This window comes from Camelus ferus, chromosome 5 (assembly GCF_009834535.1).
Source record: "Camelus ferus isolate YT-003-E chromosome 5, BCGSAC_Cfer_1.0, whole genome shotgun sequence".
In the NCBI taxonomy this organism is placed as follows: Eukaryota; Metazoa; Chordata; class Mammalia; order Artiodactyla; family Camelidae; genus Camelus; species Camelus ferus.
The window spans coordinates 67,426,214-67,451,678 of record NC_045700.1 but is presented as its reverse complement, the minus strand read 5'-3'; the positions used below and the strand labels follow the sequence as shown (position 1 = coordinate 67,451,678).

Genomic DNA, 25,465 nt, shown 5'->3' with positions numbered 1-25,465 from the left:
GTCTTTCACCTGTGAAAATGTTATAGTTAACCCACATATGTTCAGCCAAATGCACTGAGCTGTTTTTCTGGGAGAAGTGATGGATTTATGCTGCTCTGTCTACACATTCTTGGCCAGTGCCCTTTTGACCACTGGCACAAATTTGAAAGACCGTCTGCGTTGGGGGTAGAGCTTGTGGTTATGGACTAGGTCCAAGTTAACTGGCCCACACAGGGGAGCCAACCCATGACCTTGACCCCATTACCACAGTGTTCTAACCAATTGAGCTAAATAATTGAGTAATTGTTTCTTAGCAATCTGATCAAATCAGCTGGCATATATTAAGAGTCTGTCTGTGGACAAGGGTGAGGATGTCAGTGAACAAGGGAGCTTAAGATAATGAGAAAGTTATCAAGTCCGCACATTGGTTGGCATGTTATATTTGGCCAAGTAGTCACTAAATTGGGCTTTGTCATTATAGCTAATTGCATTTCTGGGCAATTGAAACTCACAAAAAATCTAAGCTTTTATTGAGTTGGATTCCTTTTCAGAATTCAGAATTTTGGGTGAATAATTCATAACATATGCACAAACAATTGGGGAACGTAGCAAGATGGAAAGAACTTTGTACTGAATTGAGGGGTCAAGTCCCTGTTTGAGTCTAACTATCAGTGTGGCCTTAGGCATGTTGCTTGACTTTCTGAGCTTTGAGCAGGATTAGCTAAATATGATATCAAAGATTCTTCCACCCCAAGAGACTTCCCATAACTCTACAATTTTGAACCAATAAAAAGCCCTTTGCCTATAAATCTCTTTATAACTAAAAATGCAAATGAAATATTTTTCACAGATAGGCAAATAGTATTTCAGAAGTGCTTATTGAACAAACATTTTTGAAATGTATTTGAGTTTGCATAAAATCAAAATATAATACACATGTTTCACAAGAAAATTTAATGTAAATTCAATAAATAAATAAATACATAGGCCATGGTTTCATATATTACATGATAGGTTCTTAATGGCATTTTATATTTCAAAAAATATATATGAGTCACCTTGAAAATTTTGCCTTCTTACCAAATGACTGTTGTTTTAGATGCAAGGTATTGATCAATTACTTTGGGATTATTATTCATTAATCTCCTGAATTGGAGTCCATTAATGTGGCCCTTTTAGATCTACCTTTCCTCCCCCTTACTTGCTAAATTTAGATTAAATACGTTTAGCTCAACCTTTCCTTACCAAACTGTGCATTTTTCTAGTTCTTTTCATTCTTACTAAATCACTCAAATACTACATTTATAGAACTTAAATAGTGGTTAGATTTATCGTTCTTCTATCCACAGTGAGTCTTCCATCACTAGATTGACTGGATTAGTGAGTCTACAGAGCTCAGTGGGATGGGTCCTAGAGAGTGTTAGGGCTGGTATAAAATGAATGACAACAGCTTAGTCACACTTGAAATAATATATTGGTTTGGGTTTCCAAATAACCTTCTGAAATAAAAAAACACTAATACTGTGGGTTTCTGCAGGATCAAATATAACTGTAGTGTTTGTAAAAAAGATTAGTTATTGGAAGTCGCTTCAATATTAGGTGGTGAAGTTTAGAAATACTAAACCTGGGGAGACCAGAAGCATTAAATCCAAAGCCAAATACAGGTTGCAGGTGTGCTGGGTGATGATTAGCAACCCAACCATCTTCTGAGTGATGCTGTTGGTGTGCCCTGCGCCGTCCATCCGAAGCCACAGAAACACAGGCTGCCAGCGCATTGTCACAGATTATGAGACACTCTGTCATCTGCATGAGTGCATAGCTGGGCAAAAGTAAAGTTTCTAATATCGTTCCTTTTATGTGATATGATCCAAAATTGATCTGATATTTTAAAAGAGCCCCAAAGATAAGAAAACACCCTCAGGTCAGTTCACTTGATTGAAATGCCTACCTTTCTTAAAGAAATGTTCACCAAAAATCACACCTGGATTGTCCTACTCACAGGCTCAGACCTTTGATTTATTTAATTATGTGCTTCGTAGGACAGTGCTGTTAATGACATGCATACAAAATTTCTAGTATTGATTTCTTTTATTATTCTGTGAGAACACTGGTGGCCATTTTGAACTGTAGAATAGTATTAGGAATTTATGGGGATTACTCATCTGTGGTATTGAAGAAAGGAAAAATTAGCCATCGGTACAGGGAAAAGAGGAACAGGAAAATATACTTACATAGCAGAATAGTAGTTTCACAGTCTAGTGGACAAGCAAATAAGAACCTGATGCTTTGGACAGACTATAAATCAATTTCTGATTTCTTTGGTCAAATTGTAAATCATCACTGTGGTAAGCTACTGTGCATTTCCAGGCGAAAGCCTACTTTGTGATTGTGTGTTACTGGTAATAGCTCTTTGTGAATTACAGGTGATTAGAAAACTTTTCAGAAATCAGGTTGTTGTTTAATCCTGGCTATATTTTCTTTAGTGATGTTATATTGCTGGAGAATAAGATTATTTCCATTCTTAGAAAACTGTATTAAAATTCCACGAGAAATCTGTGAATGAAAAATGTTGCCTGCCGTATCAACAAACAAAGGGCGCTGTGGGCATTAAGCCATCAGCCAGTACCACTGCCCCTGCCCCCTGCCGTGAACCTGCGGGAACTCAGGACAGAGACTAGCAGGCTTGGCCTGGTGCCAAGCCCTCGGCCACTGCAGCCACCCCAGCAGTGCACCCGGAGGGGACTCAGAATGGGGAAGAACAGGATACTGGCCCTCGATAGGTAAGGTGTATATCAAAGGAATGATTCCTGTGAGCCCAGACATAGGCATCTTCCCATACACAGAAAAGTGCTAAATTCATTAACTTGAGATGTCTGGTTTTCTTTAGCAGTAATCCCTTTTGGGGGGGCTAAATGTTTCCCTTTTTTTGAGGGGGATTATAATTTTATTTATTTATTTATTTATTTATTTATTTATTTATTTATTTATTTATTTATTTATTTAATAGAGATACTGGGGGTTGAACCCAGGACCTCATGCTTGGTAAGCAAACACTCTACTACAGAGCTATACCCTACCCCCTAACTTTTAATATTCCAACTACCTGGTCTTTGTTGCAAAACTCCTGTATACCCTAAGGCTATTCCCTTACCTCTTTGGAGCAGTACTTCAAAGCTATCTGAGAGGCTGCCTCCAAGACTCGAAGTCCTCAGAAAGTCCACCAAGTAAAACATAATTCTCAACTTTTAGGTTGTGCTTTTTTTTTTTTTCAGTCAACAAACCTATTCCTATGAAAAAGATGATTGTCTTTTGTCCAACCCCTTCTGGACAAAGGGAAACATTGTTGACTGCTTGATCGCTCTGGAGTGACTATCACTTTGTCCAATGTCTTTTGGTGTGAAGTGTTCTCCGCCTGGAGAACACCTATAATATTCGCTGTGCACTTCAATGAACAAACAGCAACTCTATTTGAAATAATTAATTGCTCCTCATTTTGTACTTGGCAACCCTATCTTATTCATGGGTTCCAAGTTTTTAAAATACAGAAAAGTTAAGGGAAGGGAGTTTTTAGACTTTTTAAAAATAATGCAGACCCTTAAAGGGAACACAGGTTTGAAAAATTTCATGAAACTTGTGACTTTTTGGCCCTAGAAGAGTCAAAGTACTATGTAGAATTTCACTTGAGACATTCAGGATAGATGTATATGTATATTTTTTCCCTCTCAGCCTATTCATAGTTGAGAACCAATTCCATTTTATGGGCTACTCTTAAGGGACTTAGTGAATAAAAAGGGATATTAGTTATTTTAAACCTAACATAAAAATACTGAAATCTGATCCCTTACCTTACAAACTAAATTAGGGCTCAAATTTTTAAAATTACCCCTTTTTCCAAAAGAACTCTTCTGTGAAAGAGTACAGATGGGGGTATTATTATTTGAAATTCTGTTAGAGTGAACTAATGACTAATGATTTGAAACCTAAGATTAAAGAGGTCATAATTTGTGAAACGCTGAAATTAAAAGCCTGAGTACGTGATAGACATCATGTGTTTTTATAGATGACACCTTGCAGATTAATCATCTTTAATGACAGCTTTGGGTTTAAATTTTATTCTAGAATTTAGCCTGGTATTTTTAAACAAAGTGTTTGTACAACAGGAAAGAACTGGTCATCATGAGATAGAAATCCAAGGTGACTCATTGCCCCCATAACACTCAATAGCCAAGTGTTCATTACCTTTATCAGGTGAGTAACTGTCTGTCCTCTCTTTGGTCTTACTGTGGCTGTAGACATCCAGGTCTGTGACTAGCTTGTAGCTGCCACACTGAAATTAAACTGGTTGGGGGAGCCTTATGGGAAGATAACATGCTGAGTTATAAGGCACCATTGGGTCCTTCTTCTAGGATAGAGGCTATGAAGAATGGAGACAATTGATGATTCCTGAAATCCTAACCTTTCATTCAGCTCAACAGTTGTTGAACTTTTACTATGCATCAGGCACTAAGAATGAGACCACATTTGATGAACAGACTTGTATCCTTAGCCAGCTACTCAAGGATCTGGCCCAAAGCTGGTGCTGAGCAAACACCAGCTGAATGACTGCATGATTGCGTGGATGCATAAACGGGAGAAACATTAAAACCCAGCCCTAGTCCTTGAGGAGTTCTAACTTAACCAATGGTCAAAATAGTGCCCTGCCCCAAATACAGCTGGACATCAACACAAGCTCTCCTCCTCTTGGGACTCCCTCCCTGAATCCACTCTCTGTCCCATCTTGGGTAAAGATAAACATGCCCACCCAAGTTAGTTTTGTTCAGTAAAAATGTTATGCACATGAGAAAAATAAAAACTCTTTCAATATTCGTTCTAGTGAATTGAGACATCCTAGAAATTAACCCCCAACGACTTTCCCTTATTCAAAATTGCTTTCTCTTCTGCAGAAAAAGAAAAAAAAAGCTCAAAGTTAAGAGAGCGTCTACCTTTTAAGAATAGTTTCAAACTTAGTATCACTTATTAAGAATCAATATAATAACCCTTTTCTATTGTTTAAGGTGCTCTTACCAGCTCAGTCGTGCATTAATTATTTTGCTTCTTTTGTATTTGTACAATAAATGCTTGACAAAAAAAGCCACATAATTTAAGATTTTTATACCACAATGAAAAATTTTCCCACCCCCAGGGAAAAAAAAATTCTGTGATGTTCTATTGTCTTTTCAGGGAAATTTTTATATATTAAAAAGAAGAAGAAGAATGTGAAAAGAAAAAAAAAAAGCCCTAGTTATACTTTATGTGACATGTAGAAGGTTTAGAATATAGAGAGCATAAAAGAACATTACACGAGCTATAGAGGGATGAAGCTGTGTTCTTAATTTTAAATTTCAGATAAATATGATTTCAGCTTTGATCCTACATGGACTAATTCTTTTGTCACTCAACTAATTAATTCAGTATGCTAGAGAAAAGATGCTAATTTGGGCATCAAAGAAGTGATAATTTTTTTTTGTTTCATCAGAGTTATAAAGATAAGTTTTACTCCCACTAGACTAGGTCTGGAGCTCAATTGTTTTATTCTTGTTTGGTGCAGATAATTCCAAGAAATTGTGCCCTGTTTCTCTTAACTTCTGATGATGGAGCAGTAACATCCTGGATTCCCTTTTTTTCTTTTTTTTCATTGATGGTTAGTTAGTTATGATGTGTCAGTCTCTGGTGGACAACATAATGTCCCAGTCATACGTACACATACATATATTCATTTTCATATTCTTTTTCATTATAGGTTATTACAAGATATTACATGTAGTTCCCTGTGCCATACAGAAGAAATTTGTTTTTTATCTGTTTTTATATGTAGTAGTTAATATTTACAAATCTTGAACTCCCAAATTTATTCCTTCCCATCTTCTTTCCCCCAGGTATAGCATTTACTATGTCTGCAAGTTTGTTTCTGTTTTATAGATGAGTTCATTAGTGTCTTCTTTTTTCTTTTCTTAGATTCCACATATGAGTGATCTCATACAGTATTTTTCTTTCTCTTTCTGGTTTACTTCATTTAGAGTGATGATTTCCAGGTCCATCCATGTTGCTGCAAATGGCATTATTTTATTCTTTTTTATGGCAGAGTAGTATTCCATTTTATAAATATACCACAACTTCTTTATCTAGTCTTCTGTTGAAAATGGTCTTTTGCATAGTCACTGTACCAAAAAAAAAAAATCTCAAAACCAAGCCAACCAACCAAATGAGCAAAAAAAAAAAACCTACAGTCATTTCTTAATACTGTTGTCCTTTTGTTCTTTCCACATGATGAGTTAGACACCATCATCTGTTCTTTCTGATAACAGAGTTTACACAAAGTACACGTATGTTAATATTTGTGCTATTGGAATAAGTTGCATTCGACATTTTATTTAGAAGCTTTGAATGAGACCTCCAGTTTCCACAGAGCTTTTAGTTCATCCTCCCTGGATTTCTTTTCATTGACTTGAGTCAGTTTTTCCCTTTGCAGGCAGCTTGCTGAAATGACCCCACCTGCCAGTGAACAGACCTCAGAGATATTTCCTGTGGGGAGATATTTCCTTCTGCAGGATGAGTCTGTGGTCAGTGTGGCATGAGCCCTGGCAGGTTGAGCTTGGGAAGCCATGGGGGCTGGGAAACCTCCCACAGTTGGTAGAAAAAAAGTTTAGACGTGAGATGTGGCTTGGTCTCAGAACACTCTTTCCTTTCCTAGTTTTTGGATTTCTGGAGCAAAGGAGATAGAGAAAAGGAAGGAAAAAGGAAAAAGGGGATGCTGTGGCTGCTCAGATGGAAAGGAAGTATCTGGCTCTTGGGCCAAGTCTGAATTCCGGCCACGTGTTCTCTTTGGATCAGCACTAGCGTTTTATGCATAGGTCATCAGTTGCACTCAAGCAGCCTTCAGAGACACTTAAAGATTCACTTAAAAGTAATAAAAATAAAAAGGAAGAAGCCACATATTCTGCTGCTTTGAAATAAGTAAACATTTAATAAAAAGAAAAGCCTTTCTAACTATTAAGAAAACATAAAAATGCAAAATGACCTATTTCTTTAATGCTCCTGTTAAATATATTTCCCAGAAATCAGAAGCATTTAGTCTGAATCACTAAGGCTCTTGCCTACAATGTCTTAAAGCCAGTGAGAGCGTATGAAAGCAATTAATCAAAGTTCACTGTGGTCCTGAAGAGTATTTTGTCTTCTGGAAAGCAGAGGGATAGAATAACTTAAAACCCAGTGTGGTAGTGACAGTTAATAAGCTTTTTATAGTCCCTGTGTGGATCTGAAAATCATACCTTATTAGTATCTTTATCTTTCCTGCTCACTCATTCACGCTTATTTTCATTTAATTTTAATTTCTGGCCTCTTTTTCATATATTTTCCTCTTTTTTTTTTTTTTAACACAGTGATGCTTTAATAATCTGAGTGGAGTTTTCATTTGCTACAAAAATGCTCAGCAAAAGTAACTGCCCAGTGGCTCACAAATCCCTTAAATGATTCCTACAAGTCAGTCTCCCATAGGCCTTTTTTGCTTATTTGTTTGTGTATTTTTAGGAAGGTGGGTGATTGGCGATATGCATTTTGCTTTACTTTACTTTACTTTCCGGATCCTCCAGAATTATTTTTAATGTGTTTGGTGTTTGCAAATCCATTGCGTTTCCTAGCGCCTCAGTCTGGGAAAGCAAAGTAGTTCAAGGATTCCCAGCAGCTCAACTGAGCCAGAGAGCTGCTTAAGCCTCTACCCGGCAGATGTTTTATCCACTTATGCAGAAATCCTAGCACGTTACAGGACCTCCCTGCTTTTCCATCCTAAAAACAAACATCAACACATCTGAGATCCGAAGATTCCCTGCTTCGGAATGAAGGGTCGTCATGACCACCAGTTTAGGGTTCGCATCTTGGGAATGAGCAACAGCACAGAGGAAAGTAGCCCTTTAAGGGTGGGTGAGAAGTCTGGTCTCAGAGGAAGTAGGAGATAAAGGTGTCGGTGGGATTAAACAGTGTTGGTTGTTTTCATACAGCTTGTCTTCATCTTGGAAACATATAAACACACCCAAAATAAATGTCTAAACAATATACCAGAAAGTAACATTTTAGTCGAACATCTAATTTTTAGGACTTCAACTCCTTGACCCAGTTTGAGTTAACAAGAAAGATTTTTTTTCATAATTTTTTTTGATTGAAGTATAGTCGGTTTACAATGTTGTGTCATTTTCTGGTGTACAGCATAATAGTTCAGTCATACATATACATCCATACATTCATTTTCATTTTTTTCATTATAGGTTTCTACCAGATAATAAATATAATTCCCTGTGCTACACAGTATAAACTTGTTGTTTATCTATTTTATATTTATTAGTTAGTATCTGCAAGTCTTGAAGTCCCAGTTTATCCCTTCCCTCCCACTTTCTCCCCTAGTAACCATAAGTTTGTTTTCTATATCTGTGGGTCTCTTTCTGTTTTGTAAATAATTTCATTTGTCTTTTTTTTTTTTTTTTTAGATTCCACATATAAGTGGTATCGTATGGTGTTTTTCTTTCTCTTTCTGGCTTACTTCACTTAGAATGACAGTCTCCGTGTCCATCCATGTTGCTGCAAATGACGTTATTTTATTCTCTTTTATAGCTGAGTAGTATTCCATTGTATAAATATACCACAGCTTCTTTCTCCAGGCTTCTGTTGATGGACATTTGGGTTGTTTCCATGTCTTGGCTATTGTAAATAGTGCTGCTATGACCATTGGGGTGCATGTATCTTTTAGAATTAAAGTTCCTTCTGGTTATATGCCCAGGAGTGAGATTACTGGATCATATGGTAAGTCTATTTGTAGTTTTTTGAGGAATCTCCATACTGTTTTCCATAATGTCTGCATCAGCAGTGTAGGAGGGTTCCCTTTTCTCCACACCCTCTCCAGCATTTATCGTTTGTGGACTTTTTAATGATGGTCATTCTGACCTGTGTGAGGCAGAATTGTAGTTTTGATTTGCATTTGGTTTCGCTTATGGTTTTGCTTATGGTTTCCTTTAATATTGAATTTTGTTTTGCTTATGGTTTCCTTTAATATTGAATTTTTCTTCAGTTCCTGAAGCATCAGTCCACTCAATTTCTGCTCTCGAACACCTCCTATAAAGGAAATCCATACCTCTTTTTGCAAGCCATGGAGCGGACTTACAGAGCTTAAAATATGACCCTCTGGTATGGAAAGCTATACTGAGTTTTAGAGCATTCCACCTCCCTCGTGAAAAGTCACAGGCATTAGCCACAGCACTCTTACACACTATGGGAGACTGGGAATGAGAATAGTTTTCTTTCTTCATCAAGATTGATTACAACAAACACAAATCTGTATGTCTTTCTATCAATACTAACATAAAAGTAAGCAGTGCTCTTAGGTACCAAAAAAGGGGAGGAACTCTCTAATTGGTCAATTTTTACTAAATTTTTATCAGATTCATTAATTCTTAGGTATGATGGGAACCATCTGAGGTAAACAAGACGTTTGTGACTTTGGAGAGAAGCAACAGCTGAAGTGCACTAAACCATGTGAGATTGCAACACATAATTATGTGTATAAATGTATTTTTTTGTTGTTGTTGTTTTAACCACAAGTATTTATTGATGGGTCGAAGAATACAATTTTAATGGAACAATAAGGCACAACTGTGGATTAAAACAGTTTGCTATACAGCCAAAAGGAGGAGAAAGCCATAATCTTAGGAACTTTAAATATGCAGGTCAAGGAGCCTCTGAAGTACCTCTCTAACAGACCAGTGTCAGACAGTTCTTCCCTTTTGTACAATTCCTATAATACATTGCTTGATCATGAAGTCAGACTGAAACTTCACCAAGAATTCCTCAGTCGTTTATACTTGATTCATCCAACCTGGTCACTCTTTCTTCCCCACTCTTCCTAATCCCTTTACAGTTTTTTTTTTTTTTAAAGCAATTCCCTTCCTAAAGTATTGTGTATGCATCTTGGGTAGCCTTCCAAAGCAAGGAAACAAGCAAGCAAGCAATGAGTCAAGAAAATCAGCCAAGGACAGATACACAAATGAAGAGACTCACAAAGACAGATGTTAGGATGCCAACAGCCTGATTCAATGTCTGCGCTAAGCTGACTTAGGCAGAGAAGTTGCTCTGGTTCATGCAAAGGCCTATAAAGCCACCTCAGGTTGTGCCACTGGTGCCAGACCCCTTGTTTCTAAGGGATCAGCAGTGGTCTAAGAGAGGAGCTAGGAAGTCAGTGTAACCCGGCAGCTAATGATGTAATACATTCAATGCTTTGGACCTGTATTAGGAGCTGACTGTGGCTTCCAGCATGAGCATTTGCCAGGTGTAAAATTCAGAGAATTCTGTGCAAAACTTCAAGACACTGAGGACAATCTTTAAAACTCGTGGACTGGGATGAGTTACTGGCATATACATATACATATGCTAATTCAGAACCTAATTTGGACTACGTCAAACAACAGAAACCTTTTATGGGTGAATGTCAGAATAAACCATGGAAACATTGTCAAAGATCTATGAACTTCTCTGCCCCCATGTTTTGCTTGAGTTTTTCAAACTGTATAATTTATAAAATGAAAAGACAATATCATGTGTAGTATGTAAGTGAACTAGTTATAGGGAGAATGAACCATTATCCAAGTCCAGAAAACATGACTGAGCTTTGTGCCTTTTCACATCTGATTTCATTCCCTGGATTTCTGAGTTTTGTATTAATCATGACTGGATCTTGTAGCCTTTTCCAAACGCATCAGTGACACCCAAAGACATTTCCTGATTGTAGGAGGAGAAATACATCCTGTTTTAAACTTCCAGCTATCCTTGGATTCATAGCTCACCACTGATTTTGTGTAAGAGTGAGCTTTTTTCCTCGTCTGACTTTTGAGTGCTCACTAGCCAGTGTTCAGGGTCACTTTTATACAGTGGTTTCACCAAGTGGAAGGAGATTGGACACGAATAGCTGCATAGACTGCCCAGTGGCTTCAAGGAGAAGAACTGTAGACAGATACTAGATAGCAGAATTAAGAAGTGAATTAAATGAGAGACTGGACCTGGAAAAAGCCAGAGATAGAGCTATACGGATTGCAAATTTGGATTATTTGTCAGAGTTCATGGGAATCTGGGAAGGATTTGAAAATCATCACTATTTAGAAAGCTCAAGGAAAGAAATAGAAACAGAAGAAAATATTTGCCAAGAAATTAAGGGATAAGTACTGAGCGTCTACTATAACCTTCATTGTATAGAAAACAATAGGGATGTCGGGGCCTTGTTTACTTAGCTGGATTGAGGAGTTAGCAGTCTGCCTAACAGTTGACATTGTTAGAGATTAAATTCCATGTGCGTAATCCTTGTGGTAGGTAGTGGCTGCTCAGTAAATGGCTGGCTGGCTGAATGAATGAGCCCCTGTTAAATTCTACTTCCCCAGATGGCTGTCTAGGGCCTCCCTGTGTAGGCAAAATAGCAGTGCAAGTGAGGTTTGTTTCTGTTGCTTTTCTGTGTACATTTTCTGCGGTTCTTTTCCACCTAGAGTGTTCTGTGCCCTTTGATTTATTCATTTATACCAGGAAGCCTCATTTTGTGGATGGAGTCATTTCTCTTATACATGTTGCATCATATTAACTGATAAATTAATTACCTGGGAACTCCTTCACTCCCCCTTTATCAACTCTGTAAACAAACTAGTTCTCCCCTGGCTGCTGCTTTTTCCGAGGTTCCTCCGCTCTATTTAAGGCCAGTCTCCAGAGATTCTGTATACCTCTTTCCTCTTCTTTATCAAGAGCTTTGTTCTTCTAGGCCAACATCCATAGCAGCAGTACTCACAGTAACAACAAGGTGGGCACAACCCAAATGTCCATTGACAGATGAATGGATAAACAAATATAAATGTGTGTATAATGGTATATTATTTGGCCTTTTAACAAAGAGGGAAATTCTGCTACATGCTACAACAGAGATTAAACTTGAAGACATTACACTGAGTAAAATAAGCCAGAAACCACAGGACAAATACTGTATGATTCTACTTATATAAAGTACCAAGAACAGTCAAGTTCACAGAGGCAGAACGTAGAATAGTGGTTACTAGGGACTGCGGGAAAGAGACATGGGAGTTACTGTTTAGTGGGTACAAAATTTCAGTTTGGGATGATGAAAATGTTCTGGAGATGGATGGTGGTTTATGGCTGCACAACAGTGAGAATGTATTCAATGCTACTGACCTAGGTATTTTAAAATGATTAAAATGGTAAATTTTATGCAATATATATTTTGTCACACTAAAAAAGAAAGTAACTTTATTCCCCTCTCTCTTCCATCTCTAAACTCTCACACTCTCTGGCATTTCTTCTTACCAGCAAACAAAAGCCTTCTGAGACCAGCCAAATTGCAAACCTCCATTTCACCCCGCTTCCAGCAGCCACCCTACCAGCCACACCTCCAGAAATGGTTGTACCCACACAGGCACACACTGTAATACTTACCTGCCATTCACTCATGAGATCACACCCACCTGGCTTCTGCTCACATCACTCCACTGAACGTTGCCAAGGTGATGAATGGCTTCAAATTACCGAGTCTAATGAACTCTTGCCAGTCCCCGCCTCCCTGGACTTCTCCACAGTGTTCACATCTGCTGACCATGTCTTCCCCCTCCCAGCACTATGCTCTCAGACTCTTCTACCACATCCTCCTAGTTTTCTTCCTGCCTCTCTCACTGTTCTTGTTCCGTCTCCTTTGTACACTGCCCCCTACCAATGTTTAAATGTTGTAATTCCTCAGGACTTTATTCTTGGCTCATCCATCTGGATTTCCCAAAGGCATACTAAAATAATTCTGCTTAAGTGCACTTTTGATGCCTCTCCATTGACCCGCCACGTCTAAGTCACTGTCTTCTCAATGGCCACCGGTCATCCAAGCCACCCTCATCTTTCTCCCACACTCCTGCAGTCAGTCGTCCCCAGTCAGCTTTCCTGCTGTTACCTGCTACTTTAGCAGGCAAGATGGTATTTTAGAACATGCATCACGTTGTATCGCCTCTGCTTAAAAAGACTTGGTTACTACTCTGATTCTCCTCTACCAACTCTTTAAATCTATGAGTTTCCTTACTAGCTTCCCTATCCCTTGAATCGCTCAGAAATGACCTGCTGTCACTCTTAAACTAAACTCTCAGCTTCTCTCAGACCCACATTCCGTCAACCTTGTCTTCTTTTCTATCTGAATCCTGTGCAAAGATCCCCTGTGCTCTCCTTACTTCAGGGACTCTGGCCTTCGTTCACTGCTTGGAGTGCACCAAGCACCACGCACCACGCACCATGCATGTCCTCTGCATGTTCCTTATGTTCACCCACAAGGCTTACATCCCATCCTAGCTTCTCTGGAACTTCTCGCCCTTAGCGTCTCAATTTAAATGTCGTTTCTTCATTGAAGACTTCTCTAATCAATCAATTGCCTGTTATTTTCTCTTCTAACACCCTTCATAGCACTTTTCACGACTTATAGTTACATATTTATACTTGTTTGGTGACTGTCTCCTCTGTTAGAATGTAGATTTCATGAGGGTAGGTTCTGGTTTTGTATCCCAATACAATATCCACCTACACCCAGTGCTCATGACAGTGTCTGACCCAGAGTAGGTGCCCGATAAATATTTTTGAAACAAATGCACAAATGAAAGAAGAAAGCAAGCAAGCTAGTGTTCCATGAAGCTGTTTCATATAACCTCTCTGCAGAAATGAACAGGAACAGGTGTTTTAAGCAAACGTATAATTCATGATTATCTAAATTTACATAAAGGGTATGTTGAAAGGTGATTTTTCCACTTTACAAAAAGATCCATCATGAGAGTCTCTAAACAGGCTTCCCAGGTATATGGAAACTACAGTTTTATTGATTAAAACCATATGTTTGCATAGAATTCTTCAGGAAAATATCTTTTCTATAAAGCAAGGTCGACCCATAAGCAATTTCCTTAAGGCACGTAGCCCAGAATGGCCAGCTCTCAAATTTCCTGGGTAACAGATAATGGGAGGCCTGGAATGCAGTGGATATTTGAAACCCTAGAATGCAAAGCAGTCATTTCAGCCATTTAAGGTCTCAATGACTTTTCTCACAAAAATGGCTAATGGGGAGATGAATCAATGTATTTGAATCTCCCCAACTCCTCTCTCTGTATACCAGTGAAAGTATGAATGGTTGTGAAATGCTCCCCAAAGTGGCTACTATGAAAGGAAAACAAGGGCTTGTAAAATTCACTGAATTGATGCCTTTCTCCCAACTCCCCCTACCACCACGACCACCACTGATAATTAAGTTGTCTGATTGCAAAACTGGCAAAAAATTCAGTGTGTTAATAAGTAGAAGGCAGTTAACTTCACTGAGTCTGAATTTCCTCATCTTAACAACATGGGAGCCCTTTTGAAGATTATTGTCTTATAATTCTGTTCTTGAACCTACCCAAACTTTATAAAATAAAAGTAATTGGTGACATTTCTCTCTGTCTAATGAAATAAATTCCGTAGCTATTTCTGTCTTCCTTACTGGAAACTTGAATAAATGATCATGAACTTTAAATCAAAACATAATATTTGTGGAATTGGTTGATTTGACTATTATGGATGGTTCTTTCTTAGAAAAAAGTGCTTTGCAGAATTTACTTACAACTAACCTTTTCCCTATCACACATATCATACTCGGTCGCAAGCACAGGAAGCTCCTCTTGGATTGCAGCGCAAGTGAAATATTTTAGCTGCAGGAAGGAAAAACATACTGGTCATGGTAATAAAGATCAAGGTTGACTAGGGTACAGGTTAGTTTTACCCTTCAAAACTAAGAGTACTTTCATCTCAGAAAATCTAATACCTCCAAAATTTATAAGAAAATATTTGGGACACAGGAAAAACAAGCCTCGAGTCTGAAGAGATCTTGGCAACACTTTTGCCTTCATCAACTTCCTGAGGTATTATTTTACCCTCACTTTCTACAATTTTATTATTTTTTTTTTTTTGCTTCAGTACTGCTATATTTGGTGACATTTTGAGGGAGAATTATTTTTCTAAGTGATGTACTAAAGTATTAACTTCTCACATAAAGGAATTTAGAGTAATAATGTTCATCCCTAAGACTCTTCTGCATGGGTCTGAAAAGACAAAGAATGTATTTATTGAAATACATTATTTAGATATCTTCTGCTTTGTAAGTTAAAGAGAAATCTTGAATATATTAACACATCTGAATTATTTCAAAGTTAATGTTCTTGTATTTTATCTGTATTTTTTTCTCTTCCTAATTGACTTCTCTAAATGATATTATGTCATTTCTTCAGTGAGAAAGAGGAATAGATTCAGAAAGGGAGGCAGAAAAGAAAAAGAGACCTCTCCCCAAAGGTCTCCCCCCCACCAAAAAAAAAAAAAAAAAAGCTGGGGTTGGTGGAGTTGGTCCCATCATTGAGATGATGATGACTGATCAACCAAGATCCTCAGCCTAGACTGGATACAGAGAAAGAATTGCAGTAGGAGCGAGGACAGATGGAGAGTTGGCAAGGAGGAGAGAGGAAGTTCATGAGAGAGAATTTGCTGATTAAAATGTTAATTGAAAAATATTAGAGAAGTCAAGGCTGGGAGAGGCTTCTGAGGAAAGCAGGATACAGCCTGTACTTGGAGAGCACCAAGACTATAGATGTCATAGTCATATCTTCCATGTGTATATCCTCAGAGCTTCCATTTAACCAACAGCCTCTGCTTTGGATTGAAACACAATCCAGAAGGAGACAAATATTTGCCCACTTTTATGAAATTCTGAAGAAGATAGGAGTTCCTTACAGGTTTATAATTCAGGTCCTCATGTGAGGAGATTCTGACTCCCTGTGTATGTGTTGAGAGGCTGGGGGACAGGTGGAAGTGAGGGAAGGAGGGCAGTCAACCAAGCATGTGTAATTTGAAAAATGTCCTCAGGTTGGATGGATGGGTGCATAGATACATACATAGATACACAGATAGGTTGAGTAAGCTAAAGATAGAGATGCACACATATACAGAGTTAAAATTTGTAGCTATTTAATAAGAAACAAGAGACACATAGGATTTCCTTAGATTTAAGAAGAGTCTTTGACTAAAGAACATGCATAACTGAATGACTTTTTTCCTGGTTATCAGCAGAGCATCAAGTCATTTTCTTTTTAATTTGTGTTCATACCAAGACTATGGGAGACTGCTTCCAAAAAAATATCTATTGGGAAAAATGCCTATCATTTAAGAATATGTCCTAGTAATAATTAATCACAGCTTTTTTTTTTCCATTTCAAATGTGCAATTTAATTTTCCCAAAAGTGCTAAGGAAACACAATATTCTTTTAAAGTATCATAATTGGAGGAAACCCTAGTGTACTGTTGTTTGGAATGCAAATTGGTACAGCCACTATAGAAAACAGTATGAAGTTTCCTCAGAAATTTTAAACTAGAACTACCCGGTAATCCAACAATCCCATTTCTAGATATATAGCCAAAGGAGTTGAAATCAGTATCTCACAGAGATATCTGTACTGCTAAGTTCACTGCAGCACTATTCATAATAGCCAAGATATGGAAACAACTTAAGTGTCCATCAATAGATGAAGGGATAAAGAAGATGTGGTGTATATATATACAATGGAACATTATTCAACCATAAGAAAAAAAGGAAATCCTAACCATTTGTGACAACTTGGATGAATCTTGAGGGCATTATGCTAAGTGAAATAAGACAGAGAAAGGCAAATAATTGTATGATGTCACTTATATGTGGAATCTAAAAAAGACAAACTCAGAGAAACAAGTAGAGTGGTGGTTACAAGGGGTTGGGAGATGGAGAAATGGGGAAATGTTGGTCAAAGGGAACAAACTTCCAGGTAAAAGATGGACAGATTTGGGAATCTAATGTACAGCATGGTGATGGTGATTCTAGCAAATAATACTCTATCATATAGTTGAATGTTACTAAAAGAGTAGATCTTAAATGTTCTCATCATGAAAAAGAAATGGTAACTATGTGACAGGATGGAGGTGGTAGCTAGTGATGATGGTGATTCCTTTTTAACCTATAAATGTACAAATTCAACACATTGTATACCTTAAACTTACACAGTGTTATATGTCAATTACAGCTCAATAAAGTATCATAATTGCTACTGTGCCCAGTTAACTGCAAATATCCTGAGCACCAAGGAGTGCTCAGAGCACACTGACCCTGGACTGATTTAAGAAGCCTGAGGCTACATGAGAGAGTGAATGTGGCCTGAAAAAAAAGTGCAGTGTAGGAGGTGACCCAAGTTCTAATCCCAGTCCTGCCCTGAACTTGTTGGGTGGTCTTGGTCAAGGCTCAAATCCTCTCAGAGCTTTTGGCTCTTCTTTTGTAAGATGAGAATATTGAAAGTCCCTTGAAGCACCATCACTGTATGATCCCTTGAGTTTAATCTTCAATGTCAGTGCCACCTGGAGCTCTGGAGGGCCTGATGAGGAGGTCGGTCCATTTTTAGCTGTATATTAATGACAGCCTTGCAGTTCTTTAATCCCTACCGAATGATGGTTTGAAATTTTTAATCTTTAATCATGATTTTGTATAGACTGCACAGTCAACAGCCAAAGAGAATGAAGGAAAGAGGGCAGAGAGGAAAAGGAGGGGACTTGAGTAACTATTATTTTTCTGCATTCAGTATCTTATTTTACTTCTATACTATGCAAAATAATCTTACCTTGCTTAGAATAAAGCATTATGATTTAATGAGGTCATCTCGTAAGTACCTTCCCTTAACTGTGAAAACACCATGATTATCGTTCACAATCATCTTCTCCATGTTTCCCTAGATTTGGAAAGAAGAAAGATGACAAGGGTGGAAAGGCTGAGCAGAAAAGTCCTCTGAAGCATGGTGGCCTGAGAGAAGAGGAACTGGAAAAAATGAAAGAAGAACGCGAGAGGTAAGTAGAAATGCTGAGCCTTTTCTTTGATTTTCATGCATGGTCTGTGTTTAATTTTCTTATAGTATCAGTCACCTGGAGAAATCTTATTTTAAGAAGCATAAAGATAGACTGATACAAAAGGAGAGACACCTGATATAAATGGAATCTGCCTTTCTGGGGAATTTTTACTTTATTTTGAGAAGAAATTAACTTCATGTTTTTATTTTACTGATACTTACGATTCCATAATATGCTACCCCCAGTTTTGATTGTATGGATGCTTATGCTCCCTATGGTTTAAATGAGGAGTTCTTTTTTTTTTTTTTTAATAAAAAGGTCATTTGGATATTGATGTTTAGAATGATCAAATTTCCATAGTCTGTTCCTAATTTTTGTCAAGCTGTTGTATGCCTTCTTAATTTTATTCTGCTAAGCCCATTTGAGTACTGTAATCTGAGAAGTGCATGCCCTTCATTTTTAAAAAGCCAGTGTCTTTTATTAGGCCATCAGCAAGTTGCGAAGTATGTTGCCCATCTGTTAAAGAGCCGGTTTCATTTACTGAAATGACAGTTTGCAAGGGCTGAAGTCTCCTGTTTGAGGAGCTTAATGTTCCATTTGGACAAGAGGTCCTTCACATATCTTTGATGTTAACTCTGGCACTTATCCCAAGTAGGTGCGTAAATGTCTGATTTTGAAACATGTAATTGCGTATTCATATTTGTCCTGAAAACTCTGCCTTCACGACTAAATGAAGCCTGGAGAAAGACTAAGATTATTATACAATTTTAAGTATGTGATGCTGGCTTGATCATGTATGAGGTCAGATTTGCCCAACTTTTCCCTTACTCATTAGTAATAATAGTTCTTGGAGTTTTTAAAAAGTAAGTTCTTGTTCTTATTTTAATACTCTAGCATGTGTACTCAGAAAATCATACTTTTTCATTGTTTTTTCGGGCGTAAAGCAGGCTGAGTGTCTACTGTTAACCTTTGACCCTATCTTGTAGTCTATTCCCCTGAGAAGGCTGGCTTTAGCAAGAAAAAAAAAAAACTATTTAGTCCTTTCTCATTTTTGAGAGCTTGACAAGCTCAGTTCCAGGGTCAGTAGAGCAGTTAAGAGGAAACCGAGTGCTTTCCATTGTTGTTGACTATTCACCTGTCAGAACTGCCTTGAAGAGAAGAAAGATGAATTCTCCATCATAGCCCAAGATTCAGTAATCTTGTAACGTAAAATGTAGTTCAGGCTAAGATTTTAATGCATATATTGGCAAAGACATCCATGTGGTGAGTCCGCATCGTAGATCTTTGCTGCTCCCCTGACTTCACTTCCTGAGGCACCATGTCTTGCCTCATCTTCAGGAAACTGAGCTGTTTGCTAGAATGCGGACTTCACATTTTTTGCACCTCAATACTTGCTTGGGGTTGGGGGGTTTCCCCTCAGTAGCTCGGGACCTCTATGCCAGCTAGAAAATTGATAACTCATAAAATAAGGTGGGTTGTCTTTAAGCGAGAGTTCATTTCCTTTCTGGCTTTGCCTTTAGGAAGCAGGTGCCTGAGGGAGTTCTATTCTTAAAAGCAGAACTATAAATTCACCTCAGCTGGTTATATAGCCTTCCAGTCCAATTTTCTTCAAATATGTCTGGTCAAAATATTGAAAGGACTATACTATTAGCCTCCACTTAGGACACTCCACATGTGGACACATAAAACACATCTGATATGGGTTTTCTAGAGACAACATCATCTCAGTCATGTACTAGGGGAAGATGTAGACAAGTTGATTTTATGGTTGGGTGCTATAGAATTAATGACCAAGGGCATTTCAGCAGCTCAGAGACTGAAGACCATAGAGGGTGGAGGTCAAGGCTGAACATTTGGCATTGCTCCCAATCCTGGAGTCCCATTTCTTGGCTCTCCACCACCCATAAGAAACCAATTCACAACTCTTAAAGAACTCAGCAGATGTATCACTCTTCATGGCCTGGCCACGGGAATAAAAAAATAGAATAAAATAGGAAATAGCGTATACAAATTCACAAGGTTGTCTTTTTTTGGACATTTGGAATTTGCTATCTTAAGAGGGTTCAAGCCATCGAGTTGCTTATTTGTTTCATCCTAGCTGTCATAGATATTGGGGGTGGGGTATAGGTCAGTGGTAGAGTGTGTGCTTAGCATGTAGTTCAGTCCCCAGTACCTCCATTTAAATAAATAAACAAACAAACAAACCTAGCTCTCATCTATATAATGTTTTTTACATTAACATCCCTTTTTCAAAGAGTTTAAAGCACTTAAATAACATATACTGTATATTGCTGAAGCCAGCCTTTCCCAACTTGTGAAGGACAATTATTAAGCTTTCAAGAATTTTGTGAGCTGGCTGTTAAACCACTAGTAGCTTGAAATTGGTCGTGGTGGGAGTATTGATACACAGAAATTGGCAAATGATGGTAAACTGGGTTTATTCAAAGAGCCAGTTCACCAACACACTGGTGCTGCTTAGTTACAACCAGGAAGAAATGATCAAAAGTAGAGGGAAAAAAAAAAGAACTCAACCAAATCAAACCACATGACTTCTTATAGATGGCTGTGTTTCTCAAAGTGTGGCACATGGACCACCTGCATCAGAATGAGTCACTTGGGGAACTTGTTAAAAAATGAAAATTTGTGAGTCCCACACCAGACTAGCTCTATCTTGGGAGCTCAGGAGTCTGTGTTTAATAGGTTTGCCCAGTGTGATTCTTCAGCATTCTGAAGTCTGAGAACCCCTGAGTTTGAGAGATAGGATTTAGCTGGAACATTAGATTAACTATTCTCATTCTATGAAAACTGTTACAGTTTGTTTCCCAAGAGGATTGAATAACCCAGTCTAAAAATACTGCCATCCTTCTCAGTTGCCCTCTCTGAAGCATCCTGGCACATGTTCTGCAAATTGAGAGGGCTCCTTACCAGTGCTCACTCACCCTAAGGGAACACGGAACACTTTCCCCATACCCCCCTCCCATGCACACAAGACTTACAAAGATAGTATGTTTATTAAGAAAATTTTGGAAACATAAAAAGTATAAAGATTATTAAAATCATGTATAATTCTCCCATAATTCCATCACCACTATTAAAATTTCTATGAACTTTTTATTATATATATTTTTATTTGAAGACTTAATATTCATGCTGCATTTATCTTACTTTTTACCCAGCATTATATTGTGAATATTTCCCCATGTCATTAATGTTTTGAAAGTATGTCATGTTGATGACTGCCTAATATTCTGTGAGATCAATATATCATAATTTATTTACTTTCTGTTATCTTCAAACAAATAGTCTATTTCCATTTTTCACTGTTCCAAGTAATACCTTGATGAGCATCCAGGTACAAAAGTCCTTATAGATTACCTCTTAAATCATATAATTTGAAGGTTCAATTTCCTTGTAACTGTTTTGCCCAAGGGTTGATCTACACTCAACTCTACATTTTAAGGTTATATCATTCCTCTCCATTCCTCTCATTATTTTTCTTACGACTCTCATATCTCATTTTAATTTGCCTCCGTATCTAATTCCCACTATGGAGCTGTTTTGATGATTTATATGAATTTCTTACTCATAACTATAGCTATGAGAGGGTCAAAAAAGCCACAACAGGTGGATTGAGTTACTAGGTTAGATTGAACGAATGCAGAGTCTAGAACAGTGGTTCTCAGTTCGAAAGGTGATGGGGGAGGAATTTTGCTTCCCAAGGAACATTTGGCTGTTTCTGAAGACATCTTTTATTGTCCAAACCTTGGAGAGGGTGTGGAGAGTGAGTTGCTATTACCATGTGCTGGGTGGAGGCCAGGGATATGGCTAAACATCATACATTGCTTGGACTTGTACATTACAAGACAGTTCCCATCCCCCAACTTATCCGAGTTATCCAGTTCAAACTGTCAGTGATGTGGAGGTTGAAAACCCCTGTTCTACTCTCTGGACTTCACAAAGAATAGGGGTGCTCTCCTGGGTATTAGAATTGCATTTTCTCATGACACCCCATGGCTAGTGCAGAATGATATACACCAGGTCACGTAACCCCAGAAGGATTATTAGCTATTTGAGAAACTGTTCCCAAAAAATTGCTAGTGAATATTCCATCACTATAAGCTTGCAACAAAAAGTTTGTCTCAAAAATGTATTTTTAGCACTGCCCTGCTGAGCACTGGCATCAGTGGTGATGCCTGTTGATCAGGTTTCAAATTCCAAGAAGCTGCAGGGGTTGACAGTGTGTCCAGTGACAGAATCATCTGGAACAATAGACTGAATCAAACATAAATAAACTTAATAGGAATAAATGTAAAGTCTTGCTTTTGGGCCCCCAAATGAACTGCACAAACACAGGATGTGGAAGGTTTGATTTAATACCAAATATATGAAAAATTTGCCTGATGGTTTCAGTTGAGGGTGAGCTTAGCATGAGTCAACATGAGGATATGCCTGCCAGAAACATAAGCCAGTCCTAGGCTACATTACTGGAAGTTCATGTATAAAAATGAAGGAAGAAACAATCATTTCTGTTGTACGCTGCTCAGATCACACCTGGAATGTCCTTTGCCTCTTTCACACAGAAAATGGCAGCACTAAATCCATGTCTTTTGACAAACATGGGAGGACGTGGGAACACGCAGCCTGCAGGGTTAAGACTTAGTCGATTTCCCACAATTAAAAAAAGATTAACATAGAAAAGGAATTAGATATATTTTGTAGCATCCGTTCTCCATTGTCGCTCTGTCTCCGCTTATTCATCCGTTCATTCATTTCCTTGATGATACTAACAAGGGATTCTTTTAGGAGAGGTAGCCTTCAGCTTATTAGAGGGGAAACATCCTGACAAATTAGAGCGCCTCATGCAGTGGCGAGTTTCTTGACATGGGGAGTGTCTAATGAGAAGCTGGTGATTACACTGAGAACGGATTAGTGCACCAGGACAGGACTGGACTAGAATCAGAGTTTCATAAGACTCAGTCATCAATATAGTATCTTCACTGCCTTATTCACATCTATATATATCCAATAAAATAAGAATTTACATAAGTGCAATCCCATGCAAGTTAATATAATTAAATACATCAAAAATTATCTTGTGTGTCATTAATGCTGCATTTGTCCTTAGATGATCTCTATGACCTTTCCCAGATCTTAGCATATGAGAAATATACATCTCTCTGAATATAGAAGCATTTACTTTGGATTCCCTAGAGTGGCCTTCTTTGAGCTGGCTATGGCATTGGTTCAGTGACGTGTATGCACTATTCTTATCTGAATGTAGAAGCCCAAGTTTTTTGCTTATAATTGCATGTTAGGATTTTCTTAGTCTCATATTTGATTTCCTGAGCTGATCGTGTGTCCCCTCCCAACATAAATCAAACAGTCCATGGCAGGGAAGCCCTGTTTTAAATAAACTCATCATTTTGCTCATGCTTCAGTGAGATTGGCCGTAATAAAACATTAGTTCCAAATGCTTATATCCATTGCTAAAAGGGTGAATCCAATTTTATATTCAAAGATTACTTCGCCTAGAATTTTTTATCAGACTAAATTAAATTAGGGTTTTCCAAACATTCAGATTATGTAAATTAGTGTGGTGAGCTGAAAGCAAGAAATTGTCTTAACGAGTCAGTAAACCGTGTATTTTTTGTTTGATTCTAAGACTTTATCTTAAATTTGTAACTTTCTTCAAAGTGTGAAATTATCCAGATTCTTGGACCTATAAAGAACCTAACAGCATGCATTTCGTACTTCTACTGTTAATACCTTCTCAAAAGTCAGGTGGAGATTGGTTAAAGAAAAGTATGTTCAGCCGATTTATTTGATTATTGCACTTGGGGAAAAGTCTCCGTTAACGAAAGGCTGTCTTCCATTAAAATCCCATATTACTGATCCTGAAATAAAATTTCCCTAAATGGAATTTCTTACTAAAATTAGGGGCTCAGGTGGAGTTTAATAACGTATGAGTTTACACTCAATCTTCTCTCTTACCATGTCAGAGTTTATTTTGCACGGGAGCTCATTTACTGTGTTAACGAAATGTTGTTTTGGTAGCTCTTATTAGAATCTTAGTAGGGTAAGTGAGGAGATGGGGGGTGGGCGGCAACCTCTCAAGCTTCAGCACTGAGAAGTATGAAAACATATGGCTCTTGTTTTCAACAACTGGCCTGAATGGAACGCCTAAGTGAGAGCGAAGCTAAGATTTAGGAAAGTTCATTGGTTTCGGTGTCTGAATTCAAGGTTCTTAGTTTTCTTTCCTTGAGGAAGCCCTCCGAGAACTGCAGAGGCTTCTCCCTTGCCTTCAGCTGAGCTCCTTGTGGCCAGTTCCCTTAGTTTAAATCAATACATGTGTTTTTGATATTTGGCAAACCAAGATTTAATTACACAGCTGCAAGTTCCCCACATAAACGAAATGCATCTTCGAGAAATAAAAACATTCAGAAACCATTTAGAGTTTGAGAATACAAGTGGGTGAAAATCTATTCCCAACCTCTCAGCATTTTATTTAATTATGGGAGATTTTTCTGTTACTGGAAATTGAAATGAAAACCAGAATGAGGCTAGAGTTTATCCAACATTTGTGCATACTGAAAAATGAAGATGCTTATTATATTCTAAGGAAGAAAAGGAAATTATATTCTGAATTAATATTTTAGTTGTAACCTACGTAAATGTTACACTTCTAAGTACATAGAGCAACAAATGAATTGACAAGATTTTTGTCATTATTGTATCCTAAAAAGAGTGCATATTTTACTGAAGGAACCAGAAGGTTGACTTTTTAATTTGCCAAGAGAGTCTCTATAGTTAATTATTTACTGAACTTAAACTTTGGCACTTTTTAAATTGTTGAAAACACCCATGTTTTGGCATGATTACATACAAATGATTAATTCAGCATGGTTTTACTCCTCACTGAATATCCCTGTCTTTTGCAGTAGAATTTGCTAGGTCCTGTGGTGTGGGCAAAATAAAATGTTGGAACAATTCCCAGTTTTAATAGTTCCAATTTATTATTACCACTGAACCCTGATCAGATCATGGACTGGATTAGATCCCAGTTTTTCAAAATGCCCCAATTTATGGCTCCCTTAGAATCCTGATAAAAATGTGTATTTGAATAAGGCTTTGGTTGGCTAAAAGAGATCCAGTTAATTACTTTTAGATTCTTATTAGATCATCATTGCATGGAAGTTATGAAAAATATTACTCGATGGTGTTTCTCGGGACAAGGTCATGTTCTCATTTTATGCTGACAGAAAGAAGCTATCAGATTTCTGTTTTTCATAGTACTAACCATCACAGTAAATGAAAAGAGATTTGCTGTATCCCAGTAATTACTATTGATGCTTGTGTTAGGGTAAGGATAGCCTTTTTCCTAGAATAAGAATTAAAAACAGAGAGAGAGCAAGAGCGAGAGAGAGGAGAGGATGTCACAAACACAAGGCGTAGTGGCCACACCCCTACCAGCCCCCAGTCAGGGGCCATTTTTCAAAATTTACATCTTATTTAGAGA

The 25,465-nt window shown here is 37.8% G+C and overlaps 1 protein-coding gene and 1 long non-coding RNA gene across 2 annotated transcripts in view; one reads left to right on the top strand and one right to left on the bottom strand.

Moving 5' to 3' along the window:
• PARD3B (par-3 family cell polarity regulator beta) overlaps positions 1 to 25,465 on the top strand; it is a 923,861-nt gene that overhangs the window by 708,788 nt on the left and 189,608 nt on the right. Inside the window, 1 exon segment of the mRNA XM_032480017.1 lies at positions 17,839 to 17,949. Within this exon segment, the coding sequence (XP_032335908.1) occupies positions 17,839 to 17,949 (111 nt within the window).
• Positions 432 to 24,536, bottom strand: LOC116663736. The gene is made up of 3 exons (XR_004320034.1): positions 24,526 to 24,536; positions 23,089 to 23,099; positions 432 to 737 (listed from the first exon to the last, which is right to left on the bottom strand). It is a non-coding gene; the product is annotated as an uncharacterized LOC116663736 (long non-coding RNA).